This window comes from Spermophilus citellus (genome assembly GCF_964194105.1).
Source record: "Spermophilus citellus genome assembly, chromosome: 16".
Classification (NCBI taxonomy): Eukaryota; Metazoa; Chordata; class Mammalia; order Rodentia; family Sciuridae; genus Spermophilus; species Spermophilus citellus.
Window position 1 is genome coordinate 13,560,475 of NC_138196.1, and position 20,596 is coordinate 13,581,070.

The 20,596-nt window shown below is 39.4% G+C and overlaps 1 protein-coding gene across 6 annotated transcripts; it reads right to left on the bottom strand.

Moving 5' to 3' along the window:
• Positions 1 to 2,479: 2,479 nt before the first annotated feature.
• Positions 2,480 to 17,218, bottom strand: LOC308635192 (A-kinase anchor protein 9-like). Of its 6 annotated transcripts, XM_081269490.1 has the most exons (6): positions 16,888 to 17,218; positions 10,769 to 11,014; positions 10,202 to 10,246; positions 7,768 to 7,845; positions 7,549 to 7,605; positions 5,748 to 7,318 (listed from the first exon to the last, which is right to left on the bottom strand). In XM_081269490.1, the coding sequence occupies exons 1-5, from the start codon at positions 16,933 to 16,935 to the stop codon at positions 7,597 to 7,599; spliced, it is 426 nt and encodes a 141-aa protein (XP_081125616.1). In that variant the 5' UTR covers positions 16,936 to 17,218; the 3' UTR covers positions 5,748 to 7,318; positions 7,549 to 7,596. The 6 variants fall into 6 exon arrangements, 2 of the variants coding, with proteins under 2 accessions (XP_081125615.1, XP_081125616.1); XR_014019156.1 differs by lacking the exons at positions 5,748 to 7,318; positions 7,549 to 7,605; positions 7,768 to 7,845 and adding exons at positions 2,480 to 2,500; positions 8,698 to 8,983; XR_014019157.1 differs by lacking the exons at positions 5,748 to 7,318; positions 7,549 to 7,605; positions 7,768 to 7,845 and adding exons at positions 2,487 to 2,500; positions 8,566 to 8,983.
• Between the last annotated feature and the right edge of the window lie 3,378 nt (positions 17,219 to 20,596).

The window sequence follows — 20,596 nt, forward strand, 5'->3', positions numbered from 1 at the left end:
CTTTTTTCAAGGAGAGTAGTATCATTACCTCAATTTTATAGCAAATTTTGATATTTGGTATAGCTTATAATTTGTCCATATTGGAGAGTCTTTATTCTGACTGTCTGGGACTGCTCCCTACAGGAACAAGTTGTCTCTGCAGGAAACAGCCTAGAGCCTCAACATTTTAGGATATTTAAAGGCGAAAACCACATCCAGATTGACTTGGCAACCAGCAAGCAAGCAAGCAAGAAGTAGTACAGAAGCTGAATAAAGACATTAGCGAAACAATGCAATGTCTTAATCAAATTTTCATCTCATTCATTTCTCCTGGGATTTTTTCATAATCATAATCAAAAGAGAAATGGATCAAAGTGACCCTAGTTGAATACAAATTAAAGAATGACTACTAACATCTAATCAATTATTCCCCAATTAGATTATAGTTCCAACTAAAGATTAATGGAATATATCCAGTTGTCAGTCTAGTTATAATTGAGAACCTAATTAACATAAAACCATACCAGGGTTGGAAAAAGTAGGGTGTAACTGCAGGTTAATTTCTGCAAAAATACACCTGATAAGACTTTTTAGAATTTTTAAATAGAGACAGGGAAAAGTACAAAGAAAATAACAGCAAGAAACTACCCAAGAAGTATAAATTAAATTCTTGATTAACATAACACTTATTCACTAGTTTTTCCAGTACGAATAAACAAATGGCCTTATAACAGATTTGTTCTAGAAAGTGAAAAAAATTAAAAATTCGTTATAAAAATCGAGTACGTCTTGTTCTACTTGTAATACTTACTTGTTGGAATTGAATCTGCAATTTTTGACTTTGCTCCATCAACGCTAAAAATTCTCTCACCATTTCATCCCTTTCCCTTCTTGCCTGTTGTATATTGGCGGTGAGCTGTGTGATAATAGCATCTCTTTGTTTAACTGCTGCTTCAAATTCTTGTAACTAAAGGAAATCAGAGAAAAGAATTACATTCTAGGCTTATATTTTACATAAAACTGATTATCATTATTACAGCAACTTTTTAAAAAATATGAGATTCAAAGCACATTAGTGGAATTCTTACAATTTATATGCTATCTCCCACATTTGAAAGCTATGAGCTTTAAGAAATTTGTTTTACTTCCAAATCAATCTCAAAGAAATTAATGTGCACATGCAAAAAATTTTCACTTGTTCTGGCTTTTCTATATATCTAATTCTAGAAGCAAATGCCTTTATATTGGGGAGCTCCCCCAATTTGTTACCAGGCAACACCACAAACTTGTTTTTGGAGAGGATGAAACTGAAATCTATTCTGTCATCCTCATTAATGTCCCATTTTCATCTTGAGTTCATAACTGATTACTTAATACAAGAGATGTCACTCTAACTGCAGAGAATATTTACAGGGACTTGCTGATATTCTTAATGGGTTTAAGTCATCATTTTTTAAAAAAATGTGATTTGTACCACAATTTTCTTTCAGGCTCATTAGAAAAACATCTATCCTGAAATCACTAAAGTTATTTTACTCTATCTTATTAAGTTAAATAAACAAAGTAACATACATGTTACCCCTATTAGTTGAATTCTAGTTGTAAAAAGGGGTTCTTAATACTATGCGCAAGAACCCCATTTTTCTCATGAATGAGATAATCTTAAGTTAACACCTGTAATTCTCATTAAATACATAAACTATCATTAAAATTTCCTGGAGGGCTGGGAATGTGGCTCAAGTGGTAGTGCCTCGCCTAGCATGTGTGAGGCACTGGGTTCGATTCTCAGCACCACATAAATGTAAAATAAAGATATTGTGTCTACCTAAAAAAAAAAAAACTAAAAAATAAATATTTTTTAAAAAAATTTCTTTTTTGTTTTTGTGAGTAGCAAACAAAGGCCACAGAAGGTAAATGTACCTGATGCAATCCTTCAGTCCCATAGGTGGCCCTCATTTTTTCCAGTTCTCTGTTCAGTTCTTCGGGCTCATGTTCAGGTTTCCCAACTAATTCGTTTTCTATCAACTCTAGGCGAGTCTCACTATAGTGTGTGCCTTGTTCAGAATAAGAATCAACGACACCAAATTCTTCTTCCTAAATCAACCCAATATTTTAAATAATTCAGTACTAGCAACATTCCTGAGAGAGGAATTCGAATATTGAATTCCATAGCAAAATCCACTTTAAAACATCACTCTTCACTTTGAAGTTCACTTCTATAGCAATCTGGTTTGCTATTAATGTGATATTACCTTAAAAGCACCTAAACAGCATATCTGCAAATTTTGTTCCAATTCCATGTTATAATGAAAATGAGGTAACTTTGTTTTGTTAAGCAGTAAAGAAGATCTAGTAACTTTTAGAAATCACATACAGAAAGAATTACATACAGGAGAAAGCTTGGTTAGTAAGTCAAATGGTTTTAAATAATAAAAAACATTAGTATCATGAGTAGTTTTATATACTGTACCATTAATAAATTGGTAGGCTTTTCTGTTTTCACATTACAGCAATCATTTACCTGTATAAAAAAATTTCCTGATATATTATGATAGACCAAATTTTATTTACCTAACAATAATATTTCTACTAACTGTATCTTTTACATCTAGGGAAAATGCCTTAATAGCAAAACAAATATGGTGATTATATTTAACTGAAGTATCTAAGAGGCATATCAAATGTCAATCATTCCTCAAACATCTAAGTTCTTACAATGCAAAAGACACTTTCATTTAAGTAACTGAAGTTCTAAGTGCAGTTCCTATTTAGTCTTCAGAAAGATAACTAAAAGCTTCAAGTTACTAGATCTTCTTTTACAAAATGCTTCCTTAAAATTAGCTAAATATATTTTTAAAATTAAGCCCTATTTATTTTCAAATAAAACCATTTACTGGTATAAATTTAATTAAAGGCTAGTAAGCAAACCAAGGGAAATAAAGAGGTAAAGAACACTCCCCTAAGAACTTTCACTTCACTTACTGTATTGTGGTTGACTTTCTACTCTATTAGAATGTGAAAACATTAGGGGCAGGCCTGTGGGTTCTTTATCTCTGAATCTACACCGACTTGCATGGAGGTCAAATAAATATTAAACAGATTAATAAGACTGAAAATACCTGAGTAACAAAATGAAAGGAACACTTTAAGATCAATGACTATAGAGATGTAATACTTTGGTTTTGCTGAATTCTAGTACATTTGAAGAACTTTTTAAAAATATAGCAAAAGTGATTTATAGGACTAATTTCATTCTAACTACACAACTGTCCTTTATTTAATTTTGTTCACTAATAATTGACTACTTTGTTTATATAAACATAAATAATTTTACTTGGAAAAAATGAAGTCACTTAAAATGGAGTTGAAATGGTTTGGTTGGTTCACTACAAGGATAGCCTATGTGATGCCATCTCTGTCAGTAACTTGTAAATGAGGTCAAGCCCAGCTCTGAAAATATTTAATAATGTAGTTAACATCTCCAAGTATTGGGCTTCTTGCAACATCAATACTGAGGAGATAGCTGAGGACCCAACAGCAAACCAAAGAACTATCAAGCATCAGAAAAACTGAATTGCCGTGAAGTCCTTTCTACTAGGTTCCATTAGCCCTTGATTCTTATAAATCATTCCATTAACCTCAGTTTCTGGGTTCTTTTGTTACAACAAATCTAAAGCAGCAAGTTAGGGGAAGAGGCAAATGAGAAAATACAAAGCTGGACAAGCAAGTTCATAGGAAAAAACAAAAAACTGACAGCAAGGAAAATGGATAAGAATGACAAAAACAAAAAAGCGATCCATAAATGTCCAATAATATAGAATTCTGACTACATAATACAAGCGGTACTGAAGTAAGAATTAGAGTTCCACGACTACACTAATGTAGGAGACCTAGTTATTTTGCATTTCATGTTCTTGTTCTGTATGAGAGTCATACAACATTAAATTGTTTATCATACTGCATGTAAAGTCTTTGTTTTTTAAATGATACCTGAACATTGTGCCTGATCATAAAAGAATAATGTTGTAGAGAATTTGTAAAAAGTATAAAAAAATTAAAATAGCCTATAACCCACTACCCAGAAATAACCACAACTGACATCTTGGTGCATGTTTTCTCAGATGTCTTCATATATAAATACTTACACATACCTTTTTTTTTTAACCTGACATTATCTGTGGGCATTTTCCCAACTTGAAAAGTGTTTGTAGAATTATTTTAATGGCTACATAAAATAATTCATTCTCCTATTACTGCAGATTTTGGTTAATATAAAATACTTTACAAAGTATACTTCTATACTCTAGGGGTTGGGGTTGTGGCTCAATGGTGGAGCACTTGTCTAGCAACATGTGCAGCCCTGGTTTCAATCCTCAGCACCACATAAAAATAAATAAATAAAATAAAGGTACTGTGTCCATTTACAACTAATTTTTTTTTTAAATTTAGATACTATACTGTATATGTGAGAAGCTATTTTTAAAATGATCATTTATTATAAGGTCTTGAGAAAGGAAATTTAGAGAAATCTAGAGAGAAAGGAACAGAAGACCAATTACCAAGAAAAAGATTAAAAAGTTGTACGTTGTAAAACTGTTATCAAATGTTAACACTTAAGTCTTATGAACAAATGAGATACTTGGAGAACCAAGTCTCTGAATAAATTTTGGGAAATGATCATTTTAGATGGTTTCTGGTACCAGAAATAAGAGACTTCTGATTAAGAAAATTCTGGATTACTCTTATTAAATTCCAACCTAGCTGGTAACACTGCACTCATTAAGAACTTATTCAGTCATTCTGCTCATTCATTCAAGAAGCAAATGTCAGGGACCACCGTGTGCATGAGATAAGCCCCTCCAAAAGCCTTGAGTAAAGGGGATATTGGACTGGCAACATATGCCACACCTTGTGTTATACCAAGCAAGTGGCCTTTACCCCCACTCATCAAGCAAGAGCCTCAGCTCTGGGCTTGAGCAGTACCCAACAGGATTGGGCAACCCCTGCTGAAACACTATCCCCTGCCTTATTGGGGTGGAACATTCTATCAAATGTCTTTTCCCTAATAAACAGAGGGGTTCCAAGTGCACTTGCTCTCTTGCCCTCTTGCCTTCCAGAGTGGAAGAGGACCCTTGAGGTGGCAGAGCAGGCCCACTCTCCACCTGAGAAACTCATGTCCACGTGTTGCATGATTCTTCGCTCTTTCCTTACTTTAATGTTGCAGCCAGCTCTTTTGACCAGCTCATCTTGCCAGCATGCACAGCTGGAGAGAAGCAAACACTTACTGAATACCTGCTATTTGAAAAGCACTATGCTAGGTTGCATTTAATTGATATTGAGAGTTTTCCTTATAAAATATTCTAGAAAATAAGTCAGTAGCATTTTAAATATTTTAACAAAATGTTGGGGGGGTAACATCCAAAATCCTACTGTATCTAACCTCTCACTGTACTTATTACCCAGGAGCATCTGTCTCTCCTACTTTGGAAAGCACAGACTGTTGCCATTTCTCTATTTCTACCTCTTGATCTAAGTTTGCTGATTATGTGTCTGTTCAAAGTTAACTATGTTTAGTAGAACTGCTTTATAAATTTTGTTTGGTGTTGAGGACTAAACCTAGGAACTTGTGCTCTACCATTGAGCTATACCCCTAGCCCATGAATAACTATATTTATAATAGTTGTTCAATCCCATTCTAAAAGCACATGTTTATACAAATGAAATAATGTACATATTTTGTTTAGTTTTGTTTTTGCAGTAGTGGAGATGAAGGGCAGTAGTGCTCTACCTTTGAGCTATAATCTAAGCCCCCCTCTTTTTTTCCCCTCAGACAGGATCTTGCCTCAGCCTCCTGAGTAGCTGGGATTACAGGTGTATACCACTGCAACATCTAAACTATTTCTGATAATGTTGTTTTCACTCTATTTACCATGTCCCTCTCAGACTTAATCCTTTTAATGATTGTATAATATTCCATTGCACTTACATGGCTGAGGAATCATGACCTCAGTAAAGTATTTTATACCAGATAGCTAATGTTGCAGCAAACATATGTTGCCTTAAAAGCCTCAAGGATCTCTTACTGGAAACTGGGCTCATTTCTAGAGGAAAATAAACTATAATAAAAATTAACTTAAAAAGATTTTTACCCCATAGGTAGACTTTTGAAAGACAAATATATACATAAAGAAATCAAAATTCTACTTTGCCAAATCTACTTACAGCAAGCAATTTAATTATTATGAAATGTGACTGTTCAAAGTTAACTACGTTTACTAGAACTGCTTTACATACATTTAAGAAAGATACATTTGGTAGAAGGCAGTAAACATTCTTAGGTAACAAATAAGATATCTAACCAGAACTTCCATGCTTTTGAAAAGGTACACAAAATTACTTTTAATCATTAGAAGCAGAGTGTTTGCTTAGTCCCTTGGGTTGCACAACTGTAAGCAATTTTGGGCTTCTGAAAATGCCAATGTTCCTTCATTTATATATTCTAGAGTAAAAAACAAAATCTACCTGTTTACATACAAGCATTTAAGTCTTAACATTAAAAGGGGGAGATTATAAAAAAGTCAATTATATTTTAGAAATATGAAGCTGGTTAACATACACATTCCTTTAACACACTTCTGATGAACATCTACTACTGCATCTCTGCAGTAAGGCCTTTCTTTCATTGATTACTGAAATCATTGACCTGGTTTCCTTTGTTTATGTGGAAGAATGAAGAAAGAAAGGAAGAGAGGAAAAATAGTTAATTGTGTTTCAAGTAAGATTGTTATCCATTAGCTCTAAAAAGAATATCACCTATAAAAAGTAACTCATTGTAGGGAAGGGGGCCTTTCAGGCAAGCCTAAGGAGCTGCTCAAATATGTAATTTTTTTAAAAAAATGCTATTCAATTTATATTTTGTCTACGTTAAATTTTTCATGATGCCCCAAGAAGGACATCTATGCATAATACAGTTTTGTAATGTTTGCGTTACAATTTCCATACATATACACACGCACACACACATAAAATCGGAACTTACTACACACACTACACACACACACACACACACACACACACACACACACGCAAAACAAATTATTTAAAGCAGGAATTCTAAAGCTTTGTTCTGTGGAATCTTTTCGTCTTCAGAACTTCCAATCCACAGGATACAAAACCAACTGCCATGACAAAGACCTCCAAACAGGAACGTACAAAGACACGCTTTTAAAAACGCCCCTAAAGCCAAGTTCACAGCTGGCACTTGTGGCACACTCAGGCCACTGCTGAGGCAGCTGTCACAGGCCAATCTCATGCACGTCCTCGAGTGCCAGCGTGCCACCTAAGGAAGACAAGCTGATGATCAGCCCACAAATTCCCCACTGAATAAAAGGAAAGCTCTAAATCCCCGCCCTGGACAACACAATGCCTGCACCACCCATAAAAGTCCCTTTAAAAGTGAAGGGCTGAAGGTTTAAAGGCTATTAATTACCACCTAATTATCAATACGGTTTAAAGAAAAGAGAGAGAGAGAGGTGTTTTATTGGGGCAGTCTTGAGAAAAGAGCCACACCATTCAATCACCACCGAAGTCTCCTCAGCTAGGTAGCAGCACTGGGCTTTACACGTCCTAGGAAAAGGGACAGGAGGGAGGGGAGGAAACCCAGACCCTGCAGCACCTCCCTTCGAGCGCAGGGCACCCGGCTGCTGCAAACTTGTTCCCCAGGCCTCCTCCCACCCTTTCCCGGCCACCGCCTCCCACCTCTGGCCCGGTGCTCCCCTGCTCTCCTACCTTCTTTCTACCAGCTTCTATCTTTCTCCTTCTTTCTTCGTCCTCCATGGCTTCTGCGGGGTAGGCAGGGAAATAAAGCTAAAGGGAAGGCAAAAAAACCAACTTTTGTTAACACATTATTGCAATTGGTGAAAAACCACAAGAATGTAGGAATACTAATTCTAGATATAAAGTCACTTGTGATAATTTTCAAATTATAATACTTCTAAATTTCAATTAGTTTTTCATGACTCGGAAATGACACATTCTGATTTTAGTACACACTAAAATTTCTATTTTGAAGTAACAGTGTAATAAAATGAATATTTGTAAATATCCATCAAAGATCATGTCAAATATCATGTTATCAGTATTACATAAATTATTTATCCAGTATAATAATTATATCTAATACCTCTATAGCAAATATTCAGTTAGTTCTCCTCTAATTCAGTTTAAACATATTTATAATGCCCCACAATGAGTTGGTTAGGATCTATCTCCAAGTACTTTCTGGTCATCATGTTGCCCATTGTAGAGTTGTCTTGAAGTGCCTGGACTGTTATGATCTGCTCTGAGTTCGCTGTTCAGCCCTGAGTACTAGTCACAATGCAGCAGGTTGAAGACAGCCTACTGGAGGATTGTCACAACCTTCATAACTAAGATTCTCAACTTCTTATCTAAGATTTCTTTCATAAGTTTGCAGAAGAGTTCTCAAACTTCACCTCACTCCCCTCTATTTCATTCTTCTCATCCTCATCTTTAGTTAGTTGCAGGCCTTCCCACCAAATTCCCCAAGCTACAGCATGCAATACTCACCAATACACAACCTGAAATCCCTGTTTCTCCACTCCACAAAAGCAAAGTTGCTATCTGATCTTTGCTCTCTTCAGTGATGAGACCTGAGTCTCCTTCAGGCAACAGACATTTTTGACAGAAAAGTGATCTCACCTCCAGACTGGGAGGTATAATAGTCAAGCAGCTCAGAAAGGCATCAGTAGTTATTGGGAGTCCTCAGAGCTTCCAGGTTTTAGAGAGTTTTAGAGAATGCCTCTGACATTTTTTTTTCCTGTAGTTTTCTTTATTTTGTGCCAGCTCAGAAAAAAGCTCAAGGCAAATTTTAACAATGTCTTTGTGAATGACTTTCAAGATTTTGCTCTGCTGGAGCATTTTCTTGGGAGATGTTCAAAGGCAGGTCCTCAGAGTCAACCACACCATGGATAAAGTTGAGATAATTCTGGTTTGCAAGTACAAGGCTAGCCTGAGCAACTTAGCAAGTCAGTTTCAGACAAAAACAGCTGGGAATGTAGCCCAGTGGTAGAGCATCCCTGGGTTTAATCCCCAGTAACAAACATACACCCACACCCAAACAACAAAAATAAAAACTGTAATATGTTAATTTAAGAACACAGTTTTTCGAGCTGGGATTGTGGCTCAGTGGTAGAGTGCTCGCCTAGCATGGGTGGGACCTGGGTTTGATTCTCAGCACCACATTAAAAAAAATAAAATAAAATAAAGGCATCGTGTTGTGTCCATCTACAAAAAAGATTCATATTCATTCTCTCTCTCTTTAAAAAAAAAAGAACCTAGTTTTTCTATTAGAAGCCTACAATAAATTCAGACTTATGAAATATACTAAGTTGCTTAAACATTCAGAGTAAATAATAATTTTCCATGTACTCTAAATTTGGGAGCAAAGAAATGACAATCATATCTAAAAAGAATAAGATAACAAAGTGATACTTATTGCAAACATATAAAGAAGGCAGGTATTTCTTAAGAGACCAATGCCTATTTTACAGTTTATCACCTAAAATAAAAATCATCATTGTCAGGCATGGTGATGCACACCGTGCATCAGGAGGATCACAAGTTCAAAGATAGCCTGGGCAACTTAGTGAGAATCCATCTTAAAATGAAACTGAAAAAGGGCTGGGAATGTAGCTTGGTGACAAAGTGCTTTCCTAGCATGTACAAGGCCCTGAGTTCAATGCCCAGTAACACACACGTACACACATGCACACATACACAACACTACAGCAACATTAATTCCAATAAACACATTTTATTAAACTAGTATTCAAACATTTGTAAAAAGCATTACTATAAAAATCATACTAAATTATAAAATTTTTACTGTGCTAAATGGCTATCTTAAAATGGTCATGGGTCCTAGAAATGCAGACTCACTTTCCTAAAAACCAAAATAGGGCTGCTATATAATTAAGGATTAAGCAATTCAAACAGTTAAGACTTTAGCTAACCACTGGAAAAAGATACAGCAGTAAAATATAATTTTCAGTTTTTCAATCCATTTATATTATATTATGTTAAGTTATATTAAATATATACAGAAGCATATAAATTTATAAGAAATAAAGTACCAACAATCAATAATTTCAAAAAAATATCAATTTTATCTATGACGTTTTTAATTGGGATATGTTAGTCTTACCTCCGAAGTGTAATCATCTGCTGTGGTTGAAATCTCACTTTCCAGCTAAAACAAAAGTAAAACATGATTACAATTATGACATTTTTCCCCTGCTAAATATCATACTTTACAAAAAAAAAAAATCCTGCTTTACTAAGACATTGCTGTTAGTAACAATGATAGAAAATTCACAAAAATACTATTAAAAAACTAGTAAAAATTATCCAAATCTTTAAAAATTTCATTTCATTATGAATTACAATGACTTATAATAAGGCATATAAAATTTATCACAAGGCATTGTTATAAATACAAAAGTACCAAGAACTTTTACATATATAGTAGATGTCATCTGTAAGCCAAAAGCATCAAAGACACCATTCCTCTAATTTATGTAACTCTTTTAAATAAAACTAAATCCTTAACATGCCATCAGAAAAATTCAAGTTCTTTAAAAGAATTATCAATTCTTGATGCTAAAAAGTCAATGACTTTGTCAAGCTTCCCTCAGGTGGATGCTAATGACTTTTCACTGCCACTACTTTCTAGTTAGAGGTAGAATGTTTTAAAATCTGGATGAATACTTACATCAACAGAAAAGACTTGTTCATGTTTAAGCATTTCTTCATTGTTTAGAGTTCTCATTATTGTGGATTCAGACATCACGGCCGATCCAACACCCTGAGAACTATTTATGAACATCTCCTCACTCTTTGATTGATCAATATTCAAGCCATGAACATCATTTTTATTGCTTGAGGTTTTCTTCTTTTTTGGCTTCTTATGAGGGTTTTGTCCATCCAATCGAGCTCTTCTTTCTCGAAACTCGGCAAGCTACAGGAAAAAGTATCATTAACATCAATGATAATTTTTCTTTGGGATCACTTTCTTTAAAAGATCAAACTATCACCAAATTAAAATGATGATAATAATATAGATGACTTCACAGTTTCAGAATAACTATTGGATTGAATATTCGGGTTGTAAAGTTTGTAACACTAGGTACTTGTGAATGAACTTATTAAATATTGAGGGGAAAGAAATGAACATGTCAAGTCTAAAGAAAGAATGACTTAGGTCTGGGGATGTGGCTCAGTGGTAGAGTGCTTGCCTAGCATGCACACAGGGCCCAGGTTAAACCGTCAGCACAAAATGAAAGATAAATAAATAAAGAATGGAAAGTTTGATTTAAACAACAACAACAACAAAAAAAAACCCTCCAAAATAAGAATATCTGTTACTAAATGCAAAAAGTAGCACACAGATATGGAATAAAAAGTACAAGTAGTTCCATTATAGTATTTAGAATGAATCACTTCTACAGACATAATTAAAAAGATAATGTTCTAGGCCTATATTACTCATTATATGAGTTATATTATTTTTTCAGAAAAATTAACCAGAAGGTAAACCCCATGAGGGCAAGGACTTTTTTTCCTCCCTACTTCTATATATTAAAAGCCTAGAGCAATATTAAATAAATGTATGTTGAATTTTTTATCTATTTTTTTAAAAAGAGAGAGAGACAGAGAGAGAGAGAGAATATTTTAATATTTATTTTTTAGTTATCGGCAGACACAACATCTTTGTTTGTATGTGGTGTTGAGGATCGAACCCGGGCCGCACGCATGCCAGGCAAGCACGCTAAGGCTTGAGCGCACCCGGCTGCCGCAAACTCGTTCCCCAGGCCTCCTCCCACCCTTTCCCGGCCACCGCCTCCCACCTCTGGCCCGGTGGTCCCCTGCTCTCCTACCTTCTTTCTACCAGCTTCTATCATTCTCCTTCTTTCTTCGTCCTCCATGGCTTCTGCCTAAAGAAGAGGAAATTAGCTGAGTTAGGGGAATAACTATTCTATAACTAGAATAGGGGAATAGAGGGACTCTCATTCACAGTATAATCTCTGGATTTAAGATTATATGAAAATACACACAAAAACAAGGAGCTCCAAACACACTTGTTCTGTTCTACTACTTTATACAAAAGATATCGTCTATAATTATCTTTTATACAAAAAAGATAATTAGCCTATTAGCTATACAAATGCTCACTGCAGCCATATTTATAGTGGGAAAAACTTACAAGTAACTTAAAATTTTAAACAGCAGTGTTTTATCATTTGTCTGTCATCATCAGAATTTGTACCAAACCCTAGTCATCGATACGTTACCATTTACTTAATATATTTTAAACAGTGTATTTTCTTTAAATTGAAAGTTAATATCACTTGTTATTTCTTTTAAGAGATAAATTGAAAATAAAAGAAATGATAAATCTATTATTGAAATTTTAGTTAGAGGTTGCTGAAGGCTATGAAAAAAATGGACAAAATAAAAGACTGTTAAAGACAGACAAGCATCAAACAGATTTTCGTTATCATAAGCAGAAAGAAAACTGAAAACGGTAAAAACTTTCTTACAATACTATCCAAAGTTTTTTAAGACCTAAAATATTTTCTTACCACCTAAAATCAGAAGTACACATTATATACCAGGTAACACTAGACTAATTATGGTGAACTTATATTAAAAATACCAATGCAAGCAATTGCTATTAAAGACTTTGTGATACAACAGCAGGTATAAAGTAGTATTGTAGCATATCTATTTCTTTTCATGAAAGGAAAATTATACTTCATTTTTAAAAAGATAAGGCAAGTCTCAGGCTCATAGTTTTCAATGATTATATCCAGTATGAATTTAAATATCATTATATTCATAGGCATAGATAAATTCTGGAAAACTACAACCTTAACAACTTTTGTTTACATTTGGAGTTCAGATTACAGGTATTTTTCCTATTGCTCACTTACATTTTATTTATTTATTCTTATGAATTTTTTTGATGGACACAATACCTTTATTTTATTTATTTTTATGTAGTACTGAGGATCACACCCACAGCCTTGTACGTGTTAGGCAAAGGATCTATTGCTGAGCTATTACTGTATTTTTTTTAAATAGAGTTAAGTTTTCTGATTTTTGTATAAAGCAACTACTGACAAAGACTTCTTAAATTTAATTTGAGCTCCTGAATCACTCTTAAGAGGAGAAAAAAGAAGACCACATGTAAGTTCCTTTCTGCCTTAAAAAGAGGAAATATATGCTTAGAATTACCATAACTATTAACCAGACCAATTACAAAGACAGCAAATAAATTTCTTATTATCTAAAGTATTAAAGCAATCTTGCTAATGTTACTATCAAAATATGTGGCAAATATATTATTTATAAATAACATTTTATACTTAAATTATCTGCTGTGGATGAAGAAAAGCATATAAACATGTCCTATTCCCTTAATGAAGATATTTAATTCATAAGTCAAAAATAGCTCATGATTATACTTACAAAGTATAAAAATATTTCACATTTAACATTTTCCCCAGTTATTTAGTAACTACCCAGTGCGTTGAGGAACAGGTGCAAGACCAGTTGCCTCTATTTGCACATTATTAAGCTGCTGGAATGTACTTGAACTACTTGAAGCATAGTAGATCATTCTTAAAAATAAACTAACTAGAATATTGGCAAATACTTTATCTATAAATAGAATCAAAAATCCAGGAGCATTATTTTAAAACATCCCTTAGAGAGAATGCAATGCCAAAAAATAAATACTAATAATGAGATTTCTAATATACTCAATTTCAGAAACTTCTTGAAATATCATGTTTCTGCGTTAGAATATATTTAGTCAGCAAAATTTATCAAGGCAAAGATGAAGATTTTGCTTAAAATTCCAAGTGTCAGATTATATCAATAATTTATATCTAATATTTATTCAAATGTCAAATATATAACAAAGGAAAAAATTATTAACTTTGCATTATAGAAAGAATGACTTAGGTCTGGGGATGTGGCTCAGTGGTAGAGTGCTTGCCTAGCATGCACACAGGGCCCAGGTTAAACCGTCAGCACAAAATGAAAGATAAATAAATAAAGAATGGAAAGTTTGATTTAAACAACAACAACAACAACAAAAACCCTCCAAAATAAGAATATCTGTTACTAAATGCAAAAAGTAGCACACAGATATGGAATAAAAAGTAGAAGTAGTTCCATTATAGTATTTAGAATGAATCACTTCTACAGACATAATTAAAAAGATAATGTTCTAGGCCTATATTACTCATTATATGAGTTATATTATTTTTTCAGAAAAATTAACCAGAAGGTAAACCCCATGAGGGCAAGGACTTTTTTTTCCTCCCTACTTCTATATATTAAAAGCCTAGAGCAATATTAAATAAATGTATGTTGAAATTTTTATCTATTTTTTTAAAAGAGAGAGACAGAGAGAGAGAATATTTTAATATTTATTTTTTAGTTATCGGCAGACACAACATCTTTGTATGTGGTGTTGAGGATCGAACCCGGGCCGCACGCATGCCAGGCAAGCACGCTACGGCTTGAGCCACATCCCCAGCCCCTATGTTGTATTTTTTAAAAGGATAATTTATCTTTTATTGAAAAGTCACCACACTAAGCAAGATCATATAAAAGGCATATCTAATTCTACTTTATTAAAATGTTCCATGGTTTCAAAATTAAAATGAACAATTTTCAAATTACTTTAATCACTCTTAAAAGGTGAAAGATAAAAGAATGAGACTAAGTAAATTTCTTTGTTCCTTAAAAAGAGGAAATATATGATTGGAATTACTGTAACTATTAAATAGACCAAATACAAAAATGGCTAATAAATGAATAAGAACATAAAAAGAATCCTTCTCACTATAACCTCCCTCCCTCCACCAAGAAAACCAAAACAGAACAAAAAGTTTCTCATAAAAATAATATCCACAATAGCTTTCTGGCAAGACTACTGTTTTATAAAAATGTGAAAGGAATAAGATCGTATCACATATTCAATTATTTATAGCTATTTAGTTTTATTTTAAATTTGAAAAATGGCAAGCTAGCAGATAAGCAAAAAAATCTGAATCAATTAGATAACCATCTGATACTGAAATGATGCACTTTAAATTACTGAGAAAACATTTATTCTAAAACATTCTGAAAATTCAGACTACAGCCATCTGTGTTTGTCATTTGGAAGCCAATTATAAAAGTGTTAACATATGTAGTCACAGAAATAGTTGCAAGATTTACTGGAAAGATATTATGTTCACATATTTATCTTTCAAAAGTATACCAGATCACAAGTAAATGTCTTATCTTGACCAGAACATGAATAAACAACTGAATATAAATATATTGAGTTCCTTAAACTCAATATTTATAATTTTATAAATGATCATTCTCAATAAAACAATACATTTTCAAAATGTTATATATAAAAACATGCCAAGTTTTTATAATGTTCCTTCAAAAATAAGTGACTAATTGAAGTCTGTTTTTGTGTATTTTTGTGTGTCCATTGACTATTTACTACATGCCAGGCACTGTGCTGGACATCAATGAAACACATGGTCTCAAAAGTAGAACTTCATAGTACAATGCCAAACTATTATTAAATGGAGTGAGAAATAAGGGTTAAAGCACAATTTCTTAAGCCTGACAGTCATTCATATATACATATATGGACAGCGAGAAGAGAGAGAAGAGGTGTATTGTGTTATAGGAAACTGTATTGTCCTGATTTTCTTTAAAAAGGCCTTCCGAAAGAGATGTGTTGTAGTTTTATGCCTGGAAAGCATAAAAATTGGATTTATGTCAGGTTGTAAGTATATAGTTCAGTTATTTAACAAATACTTATTGACTGCCTATCATGAGCTATGACAGGGCATGCAGTGATAAATAACACATATGAACTCTCATGAATTGTAATCCAGTAAGAAAGATAATATTAAACAAATAAAGAAATATGTACATTCAAGTTATAAAAAGTGCTTTGAAGAGAAAGTATATGCATTAAAGACAGCATACAATGGAAATTCAATTTGTGGGACTGTGGGGAGAGGTCAGAAAACATCTTACTGAGACAAAAATGTAGAAGCTGATATATAAAAATCAATTTGTTAGGGGCTGGGGTTGTGGTTCAGCGGTAAAGCGCTCGCCTAGCACATGCGAGGCCCTCAGCACCACATAAAAGTAAATAAACAAAATAAATGTATTGTGTAGAAATAAAAAATATTTTAAAAATCAATGTTACCTGATCAATATCATAATCAGTGGCAAAACAAAACAGAACTAGAGTATCTGACTCCAAATCCAACCTTTCATTATACTAATTTGCTTTCTATGTATTTTTAGGTCCTTTTTCATAGTATTTCACAATCCTAGAACATTAATTTTAAAGACATGAACAAATGAAATCGCCAAACTGACAAGTGTTTTTTGACGAGTGGAAAAACAAACGTGAAAATGCACATACCTCAAAGAGAATGTTACAAAAATATGTAATCTGGTAATCTCTATAGTATTTAAAAATAACTATAAAAAGTGATTTTTATGTTTTTCCTGTAGAAAATGGAAGAAATCCCAAATAATTCTAATTATGGTGACTATTTGTTCTTTTCAGGGCTGTCATTAAGCCTTTCAATATTCCTTCATGGATGATAAACAAGAAGCTATATAAACTGTGACAGAAAAACTTTGGTGGCCTAACCATGGAAACAAAAAGATTATAACCCAGACCCTGCAGCACCTCCCTCCGAGCGCAGCAAACTTGTTCCCCAGGCCTCGTCCCACCCTTTCTCGGCCACCGCCTCCCACCTCTGGCCCGGCGGTCCCCTGCTCTCCTACCTTCTTTCTACCAGCTTCTATCTTTCTCCTTCTTTCTTCGTCCTCCATGGCTTCTGCGGGGTAGGCAGGGAAAGAACAGGGAGGGGGTGGGGGTAGAAAGGAAAAACCGGTTCAGACCAAGGTGGGACCGCTAGCTCCGCGATCCAGGCCGCAGAGCCCAGCCGGGAGCTGCCTCCCAGCCGGGAGCTGCCTCCCCGCCGGAACAAAACCAGTCAGTCGCTGCAATCACTGGCGAGTCCTCCTCTTCCACACCAGTACAGCAGTAGTCACCGCCATCTCCGTCTCCATGTAAACACAGAGTGAGGCGGGAGTCAAGACACGTCACAGTGTGCAGGCGCCTCCAATGCCTCGTTGCCTGGCAGGTGCCCCCGCGGCCCCTCCCCGCTGGCCTCACGGGGCCGAACATTCTAACCCAGGCTGGGGTCCACTGGGCAGCCAGGGAGGTCGCTGCAGCTTCATTCTGGCCGCCTGGTGAGGCATTGGGGCTGCGGTCCGCGTGGGGGGCAGCCGGGGCGAGGTGGTGGCAAATTCCTTCCCACCTCAATCTAAGGCATCATGGCTGGGGTCCGCGGGGGGGGGGGGAGCAGCTGGGGCGGCGGCTGCAGCTTCATTTTGGCCGCCTGGTGAGGCATCTGGGCTGGGGTCCCTGTGGGGGCAGCCGGGGCGTGGCGGTGGCAAGTTCCTTCCCACCTCAAAGTAAGGCGGCAGGGCTGGGGTCCACGAGGGGGCAGTGGAGGGGGACCGCGGCGGCTTTCTTCAGGCGGCCAGGGAGGAGCCTCTAACCTGGGTGTCTGGGAGAGCTCCCTTTTGCACCCACCACAGAGGGGCACTCCCCACTCTAGTCCTGACCTTAACCCTCCTGGGGGAGGCCTCTGGAAACTGGGTGTTGGAGAGGGGGTTGAGCTCCCCCTCCACCCCTCACCCAGGGCAGAGGGCACTACCCCCTCCGCAGGGGAAGCTTCACCAACCTGGGTGTCAGGGTGGGGGGTGGAGCTCCCGCCCCCACTCCGCACCTAGGGGAGAGGGCACTACACCCTAGGGGGGGAGGACCCTCTGACCTGGGTGTGAGGGGGGTGGGAGCTCCCCCCTCCGCATCCTGGGGAGAGGGCACTACCCCCTGGAGGGGTAGTGCCCTCTCCATCCTGGGGGTTGGGGTGGGGGGAGGAGGTCCTGACCCTAACCGCTCACATAGGGGAGAGGGCACTCCCCAGTCTGGTAGAGGTAGAGGACATTCCCCCCTCTGGGGTGGATGCCCCACTAACCTGGGTGTGGTTTGGGGAGGTCCCCCTCAGCACCCAGGGGAGAGGGCTCTGCAGACCCCAGGGGAAGGCCCCTCTAACTTGGGTGTTGGAGGAGAGCTCCACCCCCTCCACACCCAGGGGAGAGGGCACTCCCCCTTCCAGGGGCTAGTCCCCTCTAACCTGGGTGTCCAGGGGAGTTCCCCAGTGCAACCAGGGCACAGGGGAACTCCTGATTCCAAGGAGGCGGATCTCTAACCTGGGTGTCCAGGGGAGCTGCCTTGTGCACCTACCACAGAGGGGCACTCCCCACTCTAACCCTAACCTTAACCCTCCTTTGGGAGGCCTCTGGAAGCTGGGTGTTGGAGTAGGCGGTTGAGCTCCCCCTCCGCCCCTCACCCATGGCTGAGGGCACTCCCCCCTCCGCAGGGGAAGCTTCACCAACCTGGGTGTCAGGGTGGGGGGTGGAGCTCCCAGCCCCACTCAGCACCTAGGGGAGAGTGCACTGCACCCTAGAGGGGGTGGCCGCGCCCACCAGGGTGTGAGGGGGGGTGGGAGCTCCACCTCAGCACCCAGTAGAGAGTGCATTCCCTCCTGGGGTGGAGGCCCCTCTAACCTCGGTTTGGGGGGGGAGCTCCCCTGCACACCTGGGGAAGAGGGCTCTCCCGACTCAAGGGGGGAGGCCCCTCTAACCTGGGTGTGTGGGGGGGAGCTCCTGCCTCCGTACCCAGGGGAGAGGGCACTACCCCCTGGGGGGGTGAGACCTCTCCATGCTGGGTGTTGGGGTGGGGGGAGGAGCTCCTGCCCCTAACACCTCACCTAGGGGAGAGGGGATTCCCCAGTCTGGTAGAGGTAGAGGACATTCCCCCTTCTGGGGTGGATGCCCCACTAACCTGGGTGTGGGTGGGGGAGCTCCCCCTCCGCACCCAGGGGAGAGGGCTCTCCTGACTCCAGAGGAAGGCCCCTCTAACTTTGGTGTTGGAGGGGAGCTCCCCCCCCTCCACACCAAGGGGAGAGGGCACTCCACCCTCCAGGGGCTAGTCCCCTCTAAACTGGGTGTCCAGGGGAGTTCCCCAGTGCAACCAGGGCACAGGGGAACTCCTGTCTCCAAGGAGGCGGAGCCTCTAACCTGGGTGTCCAGGGGAGCTGCCCTGTGCACCTAACAAAGAGGGGCACTCCCCACTGTAACCCTAATCTTAACCCTCCTTGGGGAGGACTGGGGAAGCTGGGTGTTGGAGTAGGGGGATGAGCTCCCCCTCCACCCCTCACCCAGGGCAGAGGGCACTCCCTGCTCCACAGGGGAAGGTTCACCAACCTGGGTGTCAGGGTGGGGGGTGGAGCTCCCGCCCCCACTGGGCACCTAGGGGAGAGTGCACTCCACCCTAGGGGGGGTGGCCCCTCCGACCTGTTTGTGAGGGGGGGTGGGAGCTCCACCTCAGCACCCAGTAGAGAGTGCATTCCCTCCTGGGGTGGAGGCCCCTCTAACCTTGGTTTGGGGGGGAGCTCCCCTGCACACCTGGGGAAGAGGGCTCTCCCGACTCAAGGGGGGAGGCCCCACTTACCTGGGTGTGTGGGGGGAGCTCCCCCCTCTGCACATAAGGGAGAGGGCAATACCCCCTGGGGGGGTGAGGCCTCTCCATCCTGGGTGTTGGGGTGGGGGGAGGAGCTTCCGCCCCTAACCCCTCACCTAGGGGAGAGGGCACTCCCCAGTCTGGTAGAGGTAGAGGACATTCCCTCTCTGGGGTGGATGCCCCACTAACCTGGGTGTGGGTGGGGGAGCTCCCCCTCCGCACACAGTGGAGAGGGCTCTCCTGACTCCAGGGGAAGGCCCCTCTAACTTGGGTGTTGGAGGGGAGCTCCCCCCACTCCACACCCAGGGGAGAGGGCACTCCCCCCTCCAGGGGCTAGTCCCCTCTAACCTGGGTGTTGTGGGCAGTTCCCCAGTGCACCCAGGGCACAGGGGAACTCCCCTCTCCAGGGGGGAGGAGCCTATAACCTGGGTGTCTGGAGGAGCTCCCTTGTGCACCCACCACAGAGGTGCACTCCCCACTCTAACCCTAACCGTAACCCTCCTGGGGGAGGCCTCTGGAAGCTGGGTGTTGGAGTAGGGGGTTGAGCTCTCCCTCCACCCCTCCCCCAGGGCAGAGGGCACTCCAACCTCCACAGGGGTGGCTTCACCAACTTGGGTGTAGGGGTGGGGGTGGAGCTCCTGCCCTCACTCCACACCTAGGGGAGAGGGCACTCCACCCTAAGGGGGAAGCCCCTCTGAGCTGGATGTGAGGGGGGGTGGGAGGTCCAATCAGCACCCAGGAGATAGGGCATTCCCTCCTGGCGTGGAGGCCCCTGTAACATCGGTTTGGGGGGAGAGCTCCCCTACCACCTGGTAAGAGGGCTCTCCGGACTCAAGGGGCGAGGCCCCTCTAACCTGGGTGTGGGGGGGAGCTCCCGCCTCCCCTCCCAGGGAAGAGGGC